Raw genomic sequence first — 21468 nt, forward strand, 5'->3', positions numbered from 1 at the left:
CCTTTAGAAAGGTGGTGATATTTTATGTATATATCCTATTGGTTCTGTTTTGTACATATGTATATATCCTATTGGTTCTGTTTTATACATATATCCTATTATATTTTATATATATATCCTATTGGTTCTGTTTTATCTTATATATAATTTTATATATTTTATATATTTATATATTAAATATATTTATATATTTTTATATATTATATATTTATATGTATTATACTATATTTACTCTATGTATAATTCTGTTTATACTATATATAAATATAAAACCAATAGTATATAAATACACACACACATATAGTATGTAACCAATATTATATAAGTATACACACACACATATTTATATATGAAGGCTGAGAAATCTTGCGATATGCCATCTGCAAGCTGGAGAATCAGGAAAATCAGTGGTGTAATTCAGTCCAAGTCTGAAAACCGAAAAACTTGGGAAACCAATGGTGTAACTCTTAGTCTGAGGCCAAAAACTTGAGAGAACTGAGGAGGGCACTGGTGTCAGTCTTGGAGTCTGAGGATCTGAGAACCAGGAGCTCTGATGACCGAGGGCCAGAGAAGATGAAGATGGATGTCCCAGCTCCAGAAGAGAGAAGAATTTCATCCTTCCTCCACCTTTTGTTGTATCTAGGTCCTCAATGGATTGGATGATACCTGCCCACATTGGTGAGGGTGGCTCTTCTTTACTCAGTCTAACACCCTCACAGACACACCCAGAAATAATGTTTTACCAACTACCTGGGTATCCCTTAACACAGTCAAGTTGATGCATAAAATTAACCATCGCAATGCCACACTGTGTCTGTGTATAACCTGTTACCCACATATGACACTATACCATATGTGCATCATCTCCCTGATAACCAAATACATTGTCATGATGTTTCTGAGGTATCCCAAAGCATGTGTTACGCCTACCTTATTCTTTGGTAGTCATATATGATGTTGTACTATGATAATTTCCTAGATGATCATGTATGATGCTATATAATATATGCATCATGGCCAGGTGTGGTGGCTTATGCCTGTAATTTCAATACTTTGGGAGGCCAAGGTGGGAGGATCGCTTGAGGCCAGGAGTTTGAGGCCAGCCTGGGCAACATAGGGAGACCCCATCACTACAAAATATTAAAACAAAATTAGCCAGGTGTGGTGGCATGCACCTGTAGAACTAACTACTCAGTAAGCTGAGGAAAATAACTTGAGCCTAGGAGTTCAGGGTTACAGTGAACTATGATTATGCCTCTACACTCCAGTCTGAGTGATAGAGCAAGACCCTGTCTCCTTGATGAATATATTCGTTGATGAACACACACACACACGCACACACACACACACACCCCTCATATTCTAGACAGCCATATGTGGTGTTACATTATTTGAAATATATTGGATAACGATGTGTTATATTATTGCTATATCGCCCCTTTAATAACCCCATAAGATGCTATAATATGTTACTTTATACTATTTCTGCATCATATTCGTAATAACCATTTATTACACTAGGCTACAATTAATCTCCAGGACAAACATATATGATACTACACTATGTCTGTGCCATTTGGAAAACAGGGTATGATGATACAATATTTTTGTGTTACTTTCCTGACCACTTAATTTATGATGCTGCAATATGTCTGCTTCATTTTCATGATAAGCACCTGTGACATTACAACATATCTGTGTCAAATCCATGGTATCTTCATATGACACAAAATTATATGTCATCACCCAGATACCTTTTTTTTCTGCATCCAATCATCCATGAGACCCCGATGCCTTGTACGGCACTATGCTATGTGTCATCTCCCTGATAATGTATGACACCGCCCTATGTCTGCATTATCTCTCTGACAACCTAAGTAAGCTTATACTACTTTTTGAGCCATATCCTTGACAATTGTATATGAAGCTATACTATGTCTCATCATGTTCTTGACAATGGAAGAAACTATGCTATGCTTGCATATATTTAAGAATCATGTATAATTTTATATATATGTGTGTATATATACAAACATGTATATACATACATGTATATATACATACATGTTTGTATATATACACATGTATATACATATATACATGTGTATATGTATACCCATACATATATATGTATATATACACACATACATACTATGTGTATATATACATATATATACGAATATATATCATATATATAATATATATGTTATATATACACGCATATATATAACATTATACATGATTATATATTATGTGTATATATATTACATTCCGAGATATTGGGAATTAGAACTTCAACATATGAATTTTAAAAGAACACAATTCAGCATACAATATCACATATGACATACTGTGTATTTGCTTCTTCTGCCTGAAGACTGAATATTATTTTATGTTTTTATAATCTTCTTGAAGCGACTTAAATTACACTGTAACTTCATCATGCCCTTTGCAAAGGACTGTGCTACACCTTATGGGTGACACAGCCTAGTTATTTAAGGATGATGCTACAATATATTTACTTTGTCTCCCTGATGATCATTTTATTTGTAAGAAAGTGTTTTCATCCTCTCCTTGGCAACAACTTATAATTCTCCACTATGTCTGTGTCATTGCCTTGATAACCACATGTACTCTTTCTGTATCATCTTTCTGACTACCACATATGATGCTGTATAACATATGTCTTGTATCCCTGATAGCCACATGTGATGCTGTCTTATCTCTTACCTCTCTGTAGGACCTTTATGAGATTACACTATGTCTACGTCATCTCCCTGATGGCCACAAATGGCAGCTGCATTACATGTGTGCCATCTCCCTGACCACATATGCCCCTATGCTGTCTGATTCATCTTTCTCATGACCATATATCCTGCTTCACTATGTGTAGATCCTTTCATGACAACAGTTTTTGGCTCTGTGCCGTGTCTGTGTGTGTCTATGTGTCCATACTGTGCTACACTATGCTCTGCTCTGCTATGCCATATCATACCATACCATACTATACTGACTTATGTGTACACATTGTCTTTTTTGGAACCAAGTATAATGTTACATTCTGTCTCATCTCCATGGTCAACATGTATGATGTTATGCGATATTGAGGTCATCTTCTTTCTCTTTTTCTTTTTTCTTTGAGACAGAGTCTCGCTCTGTTGCCCAGGCTGGAGTGCAGTGGCATGATCTTGGCTCACTGCAACCTCCACCTCCCAGGTTCAAGCGATTCTCCTGCCTCAGCCTCCCGAGTTATGTCACGTTCTTGGTAATCATGTGTGATGTTATCCAATGTGTTATCTCTTTGATCACTGCATGTGATGCTAAACTATGCCTGTGTCATCTGCTGTCAACAATATGTTATGCTACATACTGTGTTCCTTATCTTCTTGATGATCATATATAATGCTGCACTGTCTGGTATGTCTGTTTCATATCACTGGAGGCCTGGACATTGCTACATCATCTCAGTGATGACCACCTATTGCGCTTCATTTGTATTCTTCATTTCCTTGAAAACAGAAATGTTTTCCTAAGTCTGTGTCACCTTGTTGAAAACCACACCTAAGCTATACTGCTGTCATCCCCTACCTGTTAATCATGTAGGATGGTATATTCTGGGTTATCTCCTTGGTGATCATATAAAAGGCTGCCAAGTGTCTGCAATGATAAACATGCTAATTGTGGACTGTGCTCTCATATGTTTGCATCTATGTGTCTTAGACAACTATGTATGCTACAATATCACTCCAAATATCCTTGGCAACCATATGTGATGCCACATTTTGGGTCCTATCACTGATGGTCATGTTTGGTGCCCCAAGACATCTGCATCATCTCTGACCGCTATGTGTTGTACAATATTATCACTGCGTATAGCATCCTAAATGCTACAAAGGAGCGTGTAACATTTGACAAGCATGTATATTGCTAAACTATTTCTCTGTCATCTCCTTTACAATCGCAATCATGTATGAGTCTGTACTATATCTGAATCATCTCCTAGATAACAAAGTGACATGCAATTTTAGGATTCATCTTTCAGAACCACACATGAGAAGATCATCTTCTTGATGATGATTTGTGACACTGTCCTTTGCTTGGGTCTTGGTATCACCACATATTGTGTTAAAACACGACTGCATGATATCATTCATATCCACATGTGATGTTATACTATGTGTACTTCATTTCCTTAAAAACTATAGATGATATTATACTAAGTTATCGCCTTTATAACCATGTGTTATACCTCCCTATTTCTGAGTTATCACCTTGATAACCACACGTGACATTATACTGTCCCTTTCATCATGGGTAATGTTTTTGTCCTTGGTAACCACATATGATGCCTGCTGTTTATACGGACCAGCTCCTTTGTGATATTTATGATGCCATAATATAGGTTATTTCCATAAGGAAAACCTACAGTGCTACATTTGTGTAAATCATCTCCTTGATATTCATGTATAATGGTATCCTATGTGCCATTTTAAAATTACCATATGTGATGGTACTCTACGTGTACATCATCCCACTGATAACCATGTGATACTGTAAGTGTGTCATCTCCTTGGAACTAGGTATGGTTCTAAAATCAATCTTTGTAGAGTCCTTGTACACCACATATATCCCTGCACTATGCGTATGTCATGCTCTTGATGGCCACTAGTATGCTACAGTGTCTCTGTCATCTCCCTGATCATCATGTATGACATTACAACATGTCTACACCTTCTGCCAGAAGATAGTCATCCTATCTATCTATCTATCTATCTATCTATCTATCTATCTATCTATCTACCTACCTATCTACCTACCTATCTACCTATCTATCTATCTATCTATCTATCTATCTATCTATCTATCTATCTATCTATCTATCTACCTATCTATCTATCTATCTATCTATCTATCTATCTATCTGTCTATCTATCTATCTATCTGTCTATCTATCTATCTATCTGATCTATTGAGAGAGTCATCTCTCTCTCTCTCTCTCTCTACATTAGGTCTACTCATGTTCCTAAAGGCCTTTATAATGCAACAATATTTCTGTGGCATTTCTTTGATAAACACATAGTACCTTACATCACATCTGTGTCTACCTCATTTACTTTATAACCATGAGTGACACTGTACTATGTCTGCACCACCTCCTTGATAAACAAATATGGTGCTATACTGCATCTTCATCATCTTTATAACCATGTATGATCTTGGAACCTGGTCTTTTCCCTGATCCCGTACTGAGGATTATCCTATATTTTGGGTCATTTCTCTGACCATAATGTATGATGCTACAATATGTCTACATCATAAACTTGATAACCATGGATGGTGCTGTAATACTACATGCACCATCTCTTTGATAACCACAAACGATGCTCTACTATGTGTACCACATCTCCTTTACAATCATTGATGATCTATTTTATTTGTCACCACTTTGATTACTACTTATGATTCGACACTGAGCCATCATGTTGATATCCATATATGATGCCACTCTCTGTCATCTCTTTGAAAACCATGTATGATGTTACACTCTGTGGACCTTACATCCAAGAAGACTACATATGATGTTACACTAGATTATGTCATCTCCCTTATCCCGCCATTTGGCATTATATTGTCTGTCTTCCTCATCTCACTGATGATCACTTATGAGGATACATGATGTCTGCTTCACTGTCTGCATTAATATGTATTGTGCTACATCTTATCAGAGTCATCACCTTGAAAACCACCCACGATGCTACATGTTTTCATCACCATCTTGAAATTTATGCTGGATTCAATACAATATCTGTTTTAGATAATGTTGCACTAATGTTGCACCTTTGCCAATCACATGATATGTTTGCGTCATTGATAATCATATATAATTCTAGGCTATAGCCCACCATGACAACCACGTATAATGCTATACTATGTCTGTATCACCTTTTAACATACTATATATGTTGTTACATTATGACTTTTTCACCTCCTTGAGAGCCATGTATGATACTGCTGTACTATGGCTAAACTCCCTGATGACAGTGATGCTACATAATGTCTGTATCATACCCTTGACAAAAACATGTGGTGCCACACTCTGTCTGCATCATAATTTTATTAAGTATGTGTTATGGTATAGTATTACTGCAGCACACTTTGACAAATATATGATGCTCTGCTTTAATTCATGTCGCGTAGTGAAGTGAACTATATTTGCATTCTTTACTTGATGACAATATATGATGCTATATTATGATTTTATCATTTCCACAATATTCTCAAATGACAATCTATTATGGGTCATCTTTTTGATGGTAACGTATGGTGTTACTCTATGTATGTGTCATCAAGTTAAGTACCATGTATATGCTATTCTATATTTGCCTCTTTCTCTTGATATCCATAAAGTATGCTAATTTATGGGTCAGTTTCCTGATGACCATGTTTGATGCTGGAAGATGTCTGCATTATCTCTTTGAACATCAAGTGGGATTAATACTATAACTATGTCGTTTCTGCGATGACCCTGTGTGGTGCTAAACTATTTATGTGTTGCCCCCTTGACAATAACCTCTGATAATCATCTCCCTGAGAATGATGTGTGAAGCTGTAACATACCCCGTCTGTAGTAAATCCTGTGATACTAGACTCTATGTGGGTCTTCTTAATAACACTGAATATACGTACTATGTTTCATCTCACTACTCCCAGTTATTATACTACAATATAATTGCCTCCGTCAACCATATGCAATGCTATCTTATGTGTCATATCCTTAATAGCCATATATAATGCTACACTATATCTACTTCCTCTTCTTGATAACCACATGCAATGTTATACTATTGTCTATATCATGTCCTTGAAAACTCCTTATAATATTATGCTGTAGTTCATCTCATTTAGGACAGTTTATAATGCTACAATGTTTGTGCCATCACCTTGAAAGTTACATATGATTATACATTATTTCTGCATATTTTCACTATAGCTATTTTATCAGTCACATATTTCTAATAAACATCTGTGACATTTAAACCTTTGTGATTTCTCTGACAACCATGTATGATGCAACATTATGTCTTCGTTGTCTTACTGAGACCCTGTATGACTATTACCCTGAAAATAATATACTGCTACACTATATCTAATATGTAATTATCTCCTTGACAACCACTTACGGTTACATACCATGTCTGCATTGTTTTTAACAGCAATACATGAATTTGTACTACGTTTCCATCAATTTTAAAATAACTATGCATGATATTATGAGTAATCTCACTGATGACAGTATTTGAGGCTGCAAGATATCTGTGTTATCACCTTGACAACTATATATGGTGCCACACTATATGTGCAGAATCTGCTTGAGAAGTACATATGATGCTGTTATGACTGCATTATCTCTTTGATAACTATGTATGATGTTTAAACCAAGGTTGTTCTCTTTGATAGTCACATATTATGAATGTCAATGTGCATGTCATCTACTTGAAAACCAAGTATGATGCTATACTATTTCTCTCTCACCTCCTTGATAACCTTGTAGAGTGCCATACTATTCTGCATCATCTTCTGGACAATTACACATGATAATCATGGATATGTGTCATATCCATGATGGCCATGTATACTATGTTATTTGGGTATCATCTTTTATAGTCCACATACGACCCTACACGATGTCTCCATTATTTTCTTGATGATCATATGTGATGCTACACTATGTCTTTTTCATCTACTTGAACTTGACAATGATCACACGTCAGGCTATACTATGTCTGCATCATCTCCTTTAAATCCTCATGTAATGTACAGCATGTCTGCATGAACATTCGGACTCCTGTGTAGGTACTACTATACATCCGGATCATCTTATTGATGATCATGTATGATGCTACACTGGGTATGTGTCAGCTCCGTAATTCTGACCTATGTCTGTATAATCTCCTTGTCAACAATGTATGACACTACACTATATCTGCATTATCTCCTTGATAACCACATTTGACCCTACAGTACGTTTATGTCATCTCTCTGACCACATGTGACACTAAACTATGTCTGTGTCATCTCTGTCATGGCCATGCATGACATTACTCTATGTCTACATCTGTGTTGACTACATATGACACCATATTATATCTGTGTCACCCCCTGTGATATGTGTCATGCTGAATTATGACCATGTCATTGCTTGGCAATCATATATGAGAATACATTGTGTCTACACTATCGTCTCTTTGACAGGCACATATTTCTGTCTGATTCCTCTGATGACTACATTCCTCTGATTCTTCCGATTCCTCTGATGACTACATGTGGTGACTCGACATCATGTCTGCATAAACTCCTTGACAGCCATTTAAGAGATTCTGGAAGTTCATCCATTCACTAATGGACAATTTAAGTTGTTTTTATATCTTGGCTACTGTGACTAATACTGCGATGAGCATGAGGGTGGAGATACCTCTTCAAGTTACTGATTTTATTTTCTTTGGATATGTACCCAGTAGAGGGATTGCTGGATTGTATGGTAGCTCTATTTTAATTTTTTTTGAGGAGCCTTCATACTGTTTTCCATAATGGCTGTATCAATTAGCATTCCCACTAGCAACATTCAAGGGTTTCTTTTTCTCTACACGTTTGCTACCATTTTAAAATCCCTTGTCTTTTTGACAATAACCATCCTAAGTGCAGGTGATATTTCATCGTGGTTTTGATATGCATTTCTCTAATGATTAGTGGAAGGAGCACCTTTTCATATGTACCTGTTGGCCATTAATATGTCTTCTTTGGAAAAATCTATTCAGGTTCTTTGCCCATTTTTATTTTTTGCTATTGAGTTGTGTGAACTACATTTAGGATGTTAACCCCTTATTACATATGTGATTTACAAACATTTTCTCCCATTTCATGGGTTGCCTTTTCATTTTTAAAATTATTTTCTTGGCTGTGCAGTAGCCTTTACTTTCATGTGGTCCCACTTGTTTATTTTTGCTTTTGTTGCCTGTGCTTTTGGTGTCATGTCCAAAAAGTCATTGCCAAGACCAATGTCAAGCTGCCTTTTATATTGTCTTCTAGAAGTTATACAGCTTCGTATCTTGTGTTTGTCTTTAATTTATTTAGGGTTAATTTTTGTAAATAGTGTAATATTCTTCAGCATGTGGATATCCAATTTTGCTAGCACCATTTATTAAAGAGATTTTTCTTTCTCCATTGTGTATTTTTGATGCCTTTGTTAAAGATTAGTTGACCATATATGTGTGAGTTTATTTTTAGGCTTTCTATTGGTCTATGTGTCTGTTTTTATGCCAGTACTATTTTGATTACTATAGCTTCGTAGTATAGCCAAGATATGGTAACAACCAAAGTGTTCATTGACAGATAAATGGATAAATAAATGTGAGATATATATATATATATATATATATATATATATATATAATACTTTTATTTTCACCATAAAAGAAGAAAACATTGCCATTTGTGACAATATGGATGAACCTGGAGGATTTAAGTGAAATAAACCAGACACAAAAGGACAAAATACTGTATGATATACTTTGACGTGGAATCTAAAAAAGTTGAACTCATGCAGATAGACTAGGAGGGTGACTACCAGGGGTCAAGGGGTGGGAAAAATGGGGAGATATTGGTCAAAGGGCACAAACTTAGGTTATGAGAGGAACAGGTTCTGGGGTCTCAAGTATAGCATGGGTGGTGGTGGATGTGCTAATTAACTCAATTTTGATGTCATTACACAATATATTTGTGTATAAAATCATCATGTTGTACAATTTGAATATATATAATTTTTATTTGTCAAAAACAAACATTTTAAAAAAGTACTTACAAGAATTTTTTTTTTAGACAGCAGTTCTTCTCTTTTATTCAATATAATGATTGTATAACTACATTCCCTGTATGCCTCAAAATCTCTTATAAAGGTCAATATTTGCTGGATAGACAAACTTGGAGTTGCAGAACTTAGATATGTGATTTGCTGGCTGAGGGGTTATGAGCAAGGTTTTTATTTTTATTTATTTATTTATTTATTTTTAAATTTGAGTTCTAGAATACATGTGCAGAACGTGCAGGTTTGTTACATGGGTATACATGTGCCATGGTGGTTTGCTGCACCTATCAATCCTAGGTTTTAAGCCCTGCATACATTAGGTATTTGTCCTAATGCTTTCTCTCCCCTTTCTCCTCTTGCCCCTACCCCCAGACAGACCCTGGTGTGTGATGTTCCCCTCCCTGTGTCCATGTGTTCTCATTATTCACCTACCACTTATGAGTGAGAACATGCAGTGTTTGGTTTTCTGTTCCTGCGTTAGTCTGCTGAGAATAATGGCTTCCAGCTTCATCCATGTCTCTGCAAAGGACATGAACTCATTCTTTTTTATGGCTGCAAGGAAAGTTTTGGATACAAAAATTCTGGCAAAAATGGAAACATCTTGTGACTAACATACTTTTAAGCAGTCACATATCCTTTATGTTATAATCAGGTGTAGAATTTTATTGGTGATTTATTGTAATTACACAGTATTTCATTGTCTCCTTCAAAATTACATTTGCATGCTTGCTGTCTTACTCGCTAGGACTTTTCAAAGGTGATCCCTTGCTCATACATATAAGTCTTCCTTATACCCTAGAATGTAAATGTCCTGAGGCTGAAGAATTTTATTTTTTTAAATAACTATTTACTTTTTAAAAATCTTCTCATAGATCCTGGCTTTTAATAACCATATCTTAAGTGTAATTAATCCACCCCTCTCATTTTAAATATCATTATTGATAGAAATAATTTACTCAATCATATGTATCAAAATATCTACTTTGTGCCAGAATTGTTTTAGGAATATGGGATATTTGAGTGAACAAAAGAGATAGGGATCCCTGCCTTCATGGAGTTACATTGTGAAGGGAGAGGCAGACAATATGTAACACCATACTCGTATCTTATATAGAATGCTAGATTACATGGAATGTTTGACTGCATGGAATGTTAGAAGTTGGTTCACACTAAGGGGGGATAAAAAAGGTAGAATTAAAGAATCAGGATTCTTAGGGTGAATGAGAATAAAATCAAGCCAATTCTAGTTTTATATTCTCTATAATCTGGTATTTGCTCTGGCCGTGATTCTATTCTTCCCTTGTTTGATAAAACATTGCTTTGAAAATATCTTTTTTTTTTTCCCCTTTTGCATGCTTTGTAAACTTCTTCTCATTCTAGGAATGAGAAGTCTTTCTAGGAAGTCTTGATGTTTAGAATGATCTTTTTTTATTTATCTCTGGTCTTTGCTCCTAATTCCCTTCTTAAAATTTAGATCTCATCTAATAGTTAGCTGTGCAGCAACATCTATCTATGTATCTATCTATCTGTCTATCTATCTATCTACTTTTTCTTCTTCATTGGAATTATTCTGAAGGCTGGTTCCAATGACCTTCATTGGAATTATTCTGAAGGCTGAATTATTCTGAAGGCTGCTTTGCTTTCTCATTTGGAGGAGTTTATTTACTTTCAAAAAAACAGATAGTTGTATCCCTATCTGTAAAAAAATTACAGTGTTTCAGGCCATATTATTTCTGAGTTTTCTGAAGTTTAGAAATATAGTTTTATAAAATTTAAGGTGTAGATTTATGCAGGACATTCTCTTTCTTGTTATTGACTCTGAAACCAAATTGGTCACTTCCCTTTGAGGCTTTTGAAATGTCCAACTGAATTTCAAGTTATATGTTTTTAAATTACATTAATTCTAAAATGGCAAGTTTTATCATTTTTGTACTTTCTCATGAAGTTGACATTGTCAGAAAGGCAAGTAAAAAATTTATTACAATATTTTACTTTTCTCTGGATGCAAATCAAGTACCTACAATTTTGTATCCTTGCTATATTTTACTACTATGTAAAGCTATAATTAGATATTTAAAAAAGCAATCTTCATCTGGCAAGGCAAATTATAACTTTTCTTCTAACAAAAATTTTACTACTCATGTTTTTCTTTTTCAATACTTATTTATTTAACTTATTCATCCTTTACTTATAAGGAAATGTCCATAGTACTTACTCCATCCATTTCTCCATCCATCCATCATCCATCCATCCATCCATCCATCCATCCATCCATCCATCCATCATCCATCCATCCACTCATCCATCCATCATCTGTCCATCATCCATTCATCCATCCATCCATCCATCCATCCGTCCATCCATCCATCATCCATCCATCCATCTATCCATCCATCCATCATCCATCCATCCATCCATCCATCCATCATCCATCCATCCATCCATCCATCCATCCTACAGCTATTTATTGAATGGCTACTATAGGCTTGGCACTTTTGGCTGCTGGAGGCAGAGCAGGAACAAAGTGTTCGATTAGGTTTTTCTGTGGAAAAGGGTTTTTGAAGCCTGTTTTTTTCCCTGTTGAGTAGCGGCTGATGCTTCCTCTTGGGATGTTCCTTGCACACCTTGCAGAAACTCAGACTCCCACCTAGTGTATCATGCTGGTCTTGCTGCTTATTTCATCACCTGCCTCTTGAAACTTGCTCTAATTCCTCTTTTTCTCTTAAAGGTTTTTCTTTCTGGATTCCTGTTTCTTGCTCTCTTTTCTACCTTGGAATACATTATTTCTTCTAATAAGCTCAGGGCTACAGGGGAGCTCCCTCTCGCCCTCTCCTGCAGTGGCACCAGCAGGCATTTAGAGTATTAAGTATCCGGCTCTCACCACTGGCAAGAAGATGAACTTAGCACAGAGCTTGTGTGTCAGGGGGATAGATATTTATACAATGCAGGGTCTTTTATCCAAAGTTCTGTATTTAAGATGAATTTATATATATCCCCACCCCTCTCAAAAAGGAACAGCAAGAATTTTCAGTGCTGCCACAAGAAAATGCATTGCCAAACTGGAAGGCCATGAAGGTGAAATTTCAAAGGTGAGTTGCTTTCTCATTTGGAGGAGTTTATTTACTTTCAAAAAATAAAGAGCAGGGCATGGGTGCAGTGCCTTATACCTATAATCCCAGCACTTTGAGAAGAAGAGGTGAGAAGATTGCTTGAGGCCAGGAGTTCAAGACCAACCTGGGCAACGTAAGGATACCACATCTCTACTAAAAAACAAAAAAAGTCAGCTGCGCATGGTGTCACACACCTGTAGTCCCACCTACTCTGGAGGTTGAGGCAGGAGGATCGCTTGAGCCCAGGAGGTCAAGGCTGTAGTGAGATGTGATTGCACCATTGCATTCCAGCCTGGGTGACAGAGCAAGACCCTATCTCGAATTAAAAAAGCAAAAAGCGCATGCTCATTATGAATAGGTCTACTGGAACTGAAGTACTAAAATTTGTTCAATTGTCTCATTTTTTTTTTCTAGAAATCACTCACCTAAAGACTTTATTTTTAACTGTGCCCTCAAATTTAGCGTAATAATGATTTCTAAAACCTCTTAAAAAGTATGGAGCAACATTCTCTTCCACTCTCAGCAAAAGATTTAGTTAGCTGAAAATACTTAATACAGCAATTTAAGGAGTGTGTAAAGTGCTTTTCCTGGTTCCAATAAACACATAAGTTTATGTTGTGCAAAAAATATGCTGTGCAGCAAGTGTGAAGTGTTCTGTAAGTTAGATGCAATTGAGGAAGTAGTTCCTGGAAATACGTAACACCTAAAATATAAAATTATCCACTTTGAAACTACAAAGCTGTATCTTAGGATTTGTATAAACTTCCCCCAAAAGATCATTCACAGAGCAGGCCCACCTAGTCAGTGATCTGAAGTTTAGATGTGTCATCAGAACTTTGTAGATTAGACTAGGACTTGGTGGCTCTCACCTCCCAGCTCAGCCTAATCCCTTGGTTCCCTGTCTGAGATCAGCTGTGTTCCTGCTTTGTAAAATTTCAGCTTGATGATTTTAGGTTTCTGAAGGCTCCATCTAGACCCTGGAACTCTGCCTCATGCTGTGCTCTCGGCTCTTCTGCCTCTGCACCCGCAGCTTGTGATCATTGCCCTCTGGCTGGTCAGTGGAGGTCTCCAGGGCATGCAGACTATGGCCTCTTCATAAGCTGGGAGGCTTATGGATAGCAGGAGGGGATGGAAAAGTGGGGTGTGGGTGTGGGAGGCAGGACGAGGAGGAAGCCTGGCCCACATTTCTGAGTGTCTGACTAGGTAGCTATTGATACATCTGGTGTGTCCCCTCCACAAGTAAACATCTATTTTCATGAATGAGTGACTATAAAGAATTCTCTAGTGCTATTTTATTAAATTTTATCCTTTTTAAGTGAACATATTATTGAATTGGCATCTGGTAAGGGCATTTCTATGGGGTACAAAGCTGAAGTATTCAGTCATTCAGCAAACATTTTTAGAGAGTGTCCACTATGCTGGGCATTGCACAGCCACTGGTAACACAGTGATAAAAACAGAAATGGCCCTGCCCTCCTCAAACCTTCATTGACGAGATGGCCCGAATCACTGTCTTCCGGTGGTAAGAGAGGGATGTAAGCATGATGCCCAAAGGAATGCAGGACTAACAGGTTCCTCTGATGGTCACTCAGATACCAACTGGCCACACCTGGCACATGGGAGGCACAGAAGGTTATTTATGGAAAATGCTATACTTGGGGTGGCAGTAGATGAGAACTTCCTTTCTTGTAGGTTCTAACATTCACTTATTCTGTGGCACAGATTAGAGAAGGATCTGTGTGCTTTTTTAAATTTATTTATTTAAATTTATTATTATTATTTTTATTTATTATTATTCTTTTTTTGAGATGGAGTCTTGCTCTGTCGCCCAGACTAGAGTGCAGTGGCATGATCTCGGCTCACTGCAACCTCGACCTCCCGGGTTCAAGCGATTCTCCTGCCTCAGCCTCCCCAGTAGCTGGAATTATAGGTGTGCGCCACCACGCCTGGCTAATTTTTGTGTTTTAAGTAGAGATGGGGTTTCGCCATGTTGGTCAGGCAGTCTTGAACTCCTGGCCTCAGGTGATCCACCTGACTCGGCCTCCCAAAGTGCTAGGATTACAGGCCTGAGCCACCGCCCCCAGCCTGGATCTGTGTGCTTTTGACCACAAAGACGACACCAGGGTTTGGCTATGAAGGATCCTGACTCGTGTGTTCATCCACACCAGGGCCCTGCATCTTTGCATGGAGAAGGGCATCATGCATCTTTGGAAAGAAGCTGGGTGGGGAATACTCAAATTATATGGATGCTTTGGTCTTTATGCTTAAAAATGTGTGGAGTAGGCAATTTTCTCTCTGTATTTTAATTTCCATGTATTAATCCCTGCAATATTTTTTTTCCATCATGAAGAAATTGTTCTATGCAAGAATAAATACCAGACTAGGAAGGTGACATGTGCTTAGTAATGTCCTCTTTTTGCTGATAAGAAATGTGTTTGGAACCGTTACACAAAGCTGTGATCATTTTTCTTTCTTTTTTGCAGATTTCTTTCAACCCTCAAGGGAACCGTCTTCTAACTGGCAGCTCTGATAAAACGGCTAGAATCTGGGATGCTCAGACTGGCCAGTGCCTCCAGGTTCTTGAGGGGCACACTGATGAAATCTTTTCATGTACTTTCAACTATAAAGGCAACATAGTCATTACAGGTATGGAAGACATCAACACCATAGACTCATTTTTTCTTGATTGGCTGTTAGAGGTTCCAAGCTGAATACTAACAGGAGTTCATCCCCATTCCTTACCTCTTTTCTACAGTCACTAGCTCATCTTGGCCTGCCCTCATATTTTCATTATTTAATTTTAGTTTTATGAGGACCTGCAGGAGTGAGCTCTGCCATTGACTATAGTAAGTCTTTGTGAACTTTGAATTTTATTTGCTCTAGATAAGGTAATAATTTATCTAGATTTAGTAACCTTACTGGTTACTAAATTTTCCCAGGTGTTGTGTATCAATTGAATGGTTGATATTTAGTCAGCCAGGCGCATTGGCTCATGCCAGCAGTGTCAGTGCTTTGAGAGGCTGAGGCAGAAAGAATGCTTGAGGCCAGCCTGGGCAACATAGTGAGACCCTGTCTCTACAAAAAATAGAGCATTAGCTGGGCATGGTGGCATGCACCTGTAGTCCCAGCTGCTCAGGAGGCTGAGGCTGGAGGAGCACTTGAGCCAAGGAGTTGGAGGCTTCGATGATCTATGATCGTGCCACTGTACTCCAGTCTGGGTGACAGAGTAAGACCCTGTCTCAAGAAAAAAATTCAGTTTATGGCAGTAAGTGTTAGTAACCAAAACAAGTCAGGATCAAAATTCTCCCTAGTTGGCTTTACAGCCCATTAGAGATTTATTCTTTGAGCAGAGTTGTTTTCTCCCCTGCTAAAGCGCTGATGTTTGGGGGGAAAAGAACATGTATTAACCATTTTTCAACCATTAACAGTTTATGGTGAATTAATAATATTAGCAACTTTTCATAAGAAAAGGGTAGCTTAGATTGTGGAAGGGGGAGAAAAATGACAAGATGATGGTATCATGTTAGTGCAGTGGCTCGAGGGGAGGCCTTGGCAGGGAACGGGTGCCACAGTGGTGTGGAGCAGGGTGCCCTAAGTGAGCACGGAAGACCGGATCTGCCTACGTACCAGTGATTCTCATTGTGTTGAGCAAATTTAAAAATTACTGGTCTAATAAGTTAAATGCCACAGGCCCAAGGTTGGCTTTACATATTGGCTAATTAGGTGGTTTCCTAGTCAGGTAACTTCAGGGGTGCTGAGAATTATCTCCCCTTACCACTTAGAATGCCTCCCCAGTCTACTTAATCATGGACAGTTTCCAAAATCACAGGGCTTATGATCTTCAGAATCTTCAGGCTTATGATTTTCAAGTGTTAACTAAAATGTAGGTACTTCGAAAACACTGGGAAAATAAGCCATAGATTTTTGTTGTCAACACAATATCAAATCCTTCTCCTTGATGAGAAAAGAGGTGAGGGGCTATGATGGAGGGCACAGGGCGCTCCTGCAGGGAATGAGAAAGAAGGAAGACCAGCCTTTCCTAGTCCACATGGCCTCATGTGAGGCTGGCTCTGCAGCACCTCTTCTCTCAACCAGTTTTCACAGAGGACCCTGGAGGGTTTAGCAAAAGAAATTTTGTTGTTGTGCCTTGCTTTGGTGCCGGCACATACATTCCTGAGTGCTTCTAAGATGCCACTGAGTAATTTAGTGTATCCCAAAGCACCAAAGTGCTTAACGTTGGCTCACTAGACAACAGAGTTTATTAGAATGGGGTGACACTTCTGTCTTGCCATCAATAGAGCAACCACTTTATTTGAAAGAGTCTACTCTATTTTCTGGGTGGACGCCAGTGTGATTAACTGCAGGCATTTTGTAGTGGGCTGCCTGAGGCTGGGTTTAGAATCACAAAGAAAATGGCAGAAAAGTAGCTGGCATGGTCTTTAGATTTTTTAAAACATGAAGTGTCGTTTTGTGAGATACGGTTTTTATAGGCTTTCCTAGTTCCTAAGGCACTCACACTTCTTATACTGATGTTATTTGCCTAGCCCCTGAAGGTGAGAAAACCAGTAGTGCCCACTGATGATGATAAAACCCCCCTAAAATTTTAAAAAGTTCCAGAGTGGTATGTCCTGCCTCCTCCTAAGCTTATCACCCAAACCCGGAGATATTCAAAGTTACTGTATTTCCACTGAGCAGTGATGTTTGAGGGGACAGCAGAGGGAATGGCTGAGGTGGCTGCATTCTCAAGTTCTCTCCCATTCTAAGAAGCCATGAATCTTGCCAGTGTAAGTAAGCAGGATGTGTACCTGCTTAATTTACAACTAACTGGTATCGTGGGGAAAAAAAAAAAATCACTACTTCAAAGGTGCCTGAGCTGCTCAGAGACTCTGCAGCTAGGTGCGGAGTACCTAGTCCATTTAGCACATTGCTAATTACCGATGGCCCAGAAAAGGTCAACTTGTAGAAAGAGAGAATGAGGTGAATGAAATGAAGAAAAAAATAACTCTGTGAAATCTGTTTTATTAGGCAGCAAGGATAATACCTGTAGGATATGGCGTTGACTGAACGAAGCTGGTCAGTGAGCAACCTTGCTAGCAACGGTAATCCAGAACTGGAACTTCACAGACAGCAGCTCATTTAATATTTCTTACACTTTCTCTTTTTCTACAAGTCAACTATTTATACAACTGTCCTTTATTTCATGGATATGACCATTAAACATGACAAAGTTATGCCACTCCAATATTATTATTTGATGGAAATGGCAAGACACAGCATAATGTTTGGCTAATGCCACCAGTTATTTCCATTGTGTTTGTTTTTTAAAAGCATTATGATACTGAAAAAGGAAACCAGAGTAACTTAACAACGTGTCTCCTGGATTTTACTTTGAAGCCTATTGTTATAATTTCTGTTGAATAAAGTGTTTGGAGGAAATTCCTTGTACATCTGTATTTATGATGTATGTTTTTAGGGTGAAGTAAGGGAAATAATGTGGATCTTATTTAATAGCAAATATCTTCTGTATTGATACGTTGAAAAAAATGTTGGCAGGTTTATTTCTAAGGAAAAGTTAAACAGAATATTCAGACTATTGCATTTGAAAATCTGGGTGGGGCCAGGTGCCATGGCTCACACCTGTAATCCCAGTGCCTTAGGAGGCCGAGGCAGGTGGATCACTTGAGGTCACAAGTTCAAGACCAGCCTGGCCAACAGGGTGAAACCCCATCTCTACCAAAAATACAAAAAAAAAAAAAAAAAAAAAGAAAAAAATTAGGCAGGCGTGGCAGTGGGTGCCTGTAGTCCCAGCTACTCGGAAGATTGGAGCAGAAGAATTGCTTGAACCCAGGAGGCAGAGGTTTCAGTAAGCCGAAATCGTGCCACTACACTCCAGGCTGGGTGACAGAGCGAGACGCCATCTCACACACACACTAAATAAATAAATAAATAAATAAGTAAATAAATACAATCTGGGTGGAAAACAATTGAAGCATGAGAGAAAATGATCAAATGCCAACCTTAGTACTGCTGGAATATTTTTAAATGTTTTTTAAAAGCTTGGTTTATGTAAAAGTACCCAAATGCATATTAAAATTAACATTAAAAGAAAAGCACAAGCATTAATAAGGCCTGAATCTGAAGCAAGAGAATGCCTGAAAATCTTATAAAATTATTTTTCAAAAAGAGCTTCATTGATAATCAATATATAAAATAATGCATATATTTAATGTATACATTTTCATGAGTTTGAACATATATGACGCCATCATTAAAATCAAGGTACTAAATATACTCATCATCTTCAACTATTTCCTTGTGTTGTTTTGTGTTTTTTGTTGTTTATTGGTACGAGCACTTTACATGAGCTCTATCCTTTTAGCATATTTCAAGCTGTATAATACTTTATTGTCAACTATGGGTACTGTGGTTTACAGCAGACCCCCAGAACGTGTTCTAGAACTCATTTTCTTAATAATGCGAATAATACCAGTATGGCTGAGTGCTTACCATGTGCCAGTAGTGCCCAACCACTTCATGTAGAATATCTCATTTAATCTTCCTAGCAACGGTTACAAAGTAGATACAAGCCCTGATTTAAAAACGAGGAAACTGAGTCCCTGAGAAGTTAAGTAATTTGCCAAGGGCATCTGGATATTAGGTGGTGATGCTGGTTTTAGAGAGGTGAGGAAGGTACAGAAGCAAAGTTTGAAGCTAGCAGAGGTTGGTACATGAAGTTTAAGAAACTGCTTCCATACATAAAAGTGCAAGGTGAGCAGCAAATGCTGTAGAAAGTTATCCAGAAGGTCTAGCTAAGATCATTAATGAAGGTGGCTACATTAAATAGAAGAGTTTCAATGTAAATGAAACATCCTTTCATTAGAACAAAATGCCATTTAGGACTTTCATAGCTAGAGAGGAGAGGTCAGTGCCTCACTTCAAAGCTTTAAAGGATAGGGCTGATTCTCTTGCTAGGGGATAAGACAATTGGTGACTTTAGTTGAGGCAGTCCTCATGTACCATTCCTGAAATCCTAAGGCCCTTAAGAATTAGGTTAAATGAACTCTGTCTGTGCCCTGTAAATGGAAAAACAAAGCCCGGATGACAGCACTTCTGTTTATAGCATAGTTTACTGAATATTTTAAGTCTACTGTTGAGACCCACTGCTCAGAAATAAAAAAGATTTTTTTTTTTCAAAAATATTACTACTCATTGACAATTCACCTGGTCATCCAAGAGCTCTGTTGGAGATGAATGAGAGGATTAGTTTTGTTTTCATGCTTGCTAACACAATATTCATTCTGTAGCCTATAGATCAAGGAGTAATTTTGACTCTCAAGTCTAATTATTTAAGAAGTACATTTTGTAAGGCTATACCTGCCATAAATTGTGATTCCTCTGATGGATCTTGGTGAAGTAGATTGAAAACTTTCTAAAAGGGTTTTACCATTCTAGTTGCCATTAACAACATTCATGATTCATCCTGAATGATGAATCATTTTGAGGAGGTCAAAACATCAACATTAACAAGGGTTTAGTACAAGTTGATTTCAGTCCTCATGGATGACTGAGGGGTTCAAGAGATGTGGTTCAAAATAGCAAAAGAACTAGAACTAGAATTAGAAGGTGTGACTGAAATGCTACAATGGCACAATAAAACTTCAGTGGATGAGGAGTTGCCTCTTATGGATATACAGAGTGGTTTCTTGAGATGGAATCTACTCCTGGTGAAGATGCTGTGAACATTGTTGAAATGACAACAAAGGATTTAGAATATTATATAAACTTAGTTGATAAAGCAGCAGCAGGGTTTGAGAGAATTGACTTCAATTTTAAAAGAAGTTTACTGGGGTAAAATGCTATCAAACAGCATCACATGCTACAGAGAAGTCTTTCATGAAAGGCAGAGTCAATTGATGCAGCAACCTTTATTGCCATCTTATTTTAAGAAACTGCCACAGGCATCTGAACTGAACCTGCAATATCTCCAAGGTCTGCCTGCATCTGTATTGTACCTCTGCATACCTGCATTCATTGCAGCATTATTCACAATTGTCAGGATATGGAAACAACCTCCTAAGTGTTCACTGATGAACATATGAATAAATAAAATGTGATATATATGAGATAGAGATATATACATATATGTGTATTAGATTTTCTTACATTACATTGTCAGATAAAGAGATATATACATATATATTACATTTTCTTTATTGATATAGACATATATGTATCACTATATCCATATAGATATATAGATATCACATATTCTTTATCCATCATCCATCCATGCATGCTTAGGTGGTTTCCATGTCTTGGTTATTGTGAATAATGCTGCGGTGAACATGGGAGTTCACACACCTCTTTGAGATACTGATTTTATTTCCTTTGGATATATATCTAGAAGTGGGATTGCTGGATCATATGGTAGTTGTATTTTCAATTCTTTGAGGTTCTTTCATACTATTTTCCATAATGACTGCACCATAACTCCTT

The 21468-nt window shown here is 37.5% G+C and overlaps 1 protein-coding gene across 3 annotated transcripts in view; it reads left to right on the top strand.

The window, feature by feature from the left end:
- Positions 1-18408, top strand: part of DAW1 (dynein assembly factor with WD repeats 1) — a 59201-nt gene extending 40793 nt beyond the window's left edge. For all 3 annotated transcript variants that reach the window (XM_009183243.4, XM_017947042.2, XM_031651560.1), the window contains 3 exons: positions 12875-12951; positions 15456-15618; positions 17998-18408. In XM_009183243.4, the coding sequence (XP_009181507.2) occupies positions 12875-12951; positions 15456-15618; positions 17998-18032 (275 nt within the window). In that variant the 3' untranslated portion in view covers positions 18033-18408. The remainder of the gene's footprint in view (positions 1-12874; positions 12952-15455; positions 15619-17997) is intronic.
- The last annotated feature ends 3060 nt before the right edge of the window (positions 18409-21468 follow it).

The sequence above is a fragment of the Papio anubis genome, chromosome 10 (assembly GCF_008728515.1).
Source record: "Papio anubis isolate 15944 chromosome 10, Panubis1.0, whole genome shotgun sequence".
Lineage (NCBI taxonomy): Eukaryota > Metazoa > Chordata > Mammalia > Primates > Cercopithecidae > Papio > Papio anubis.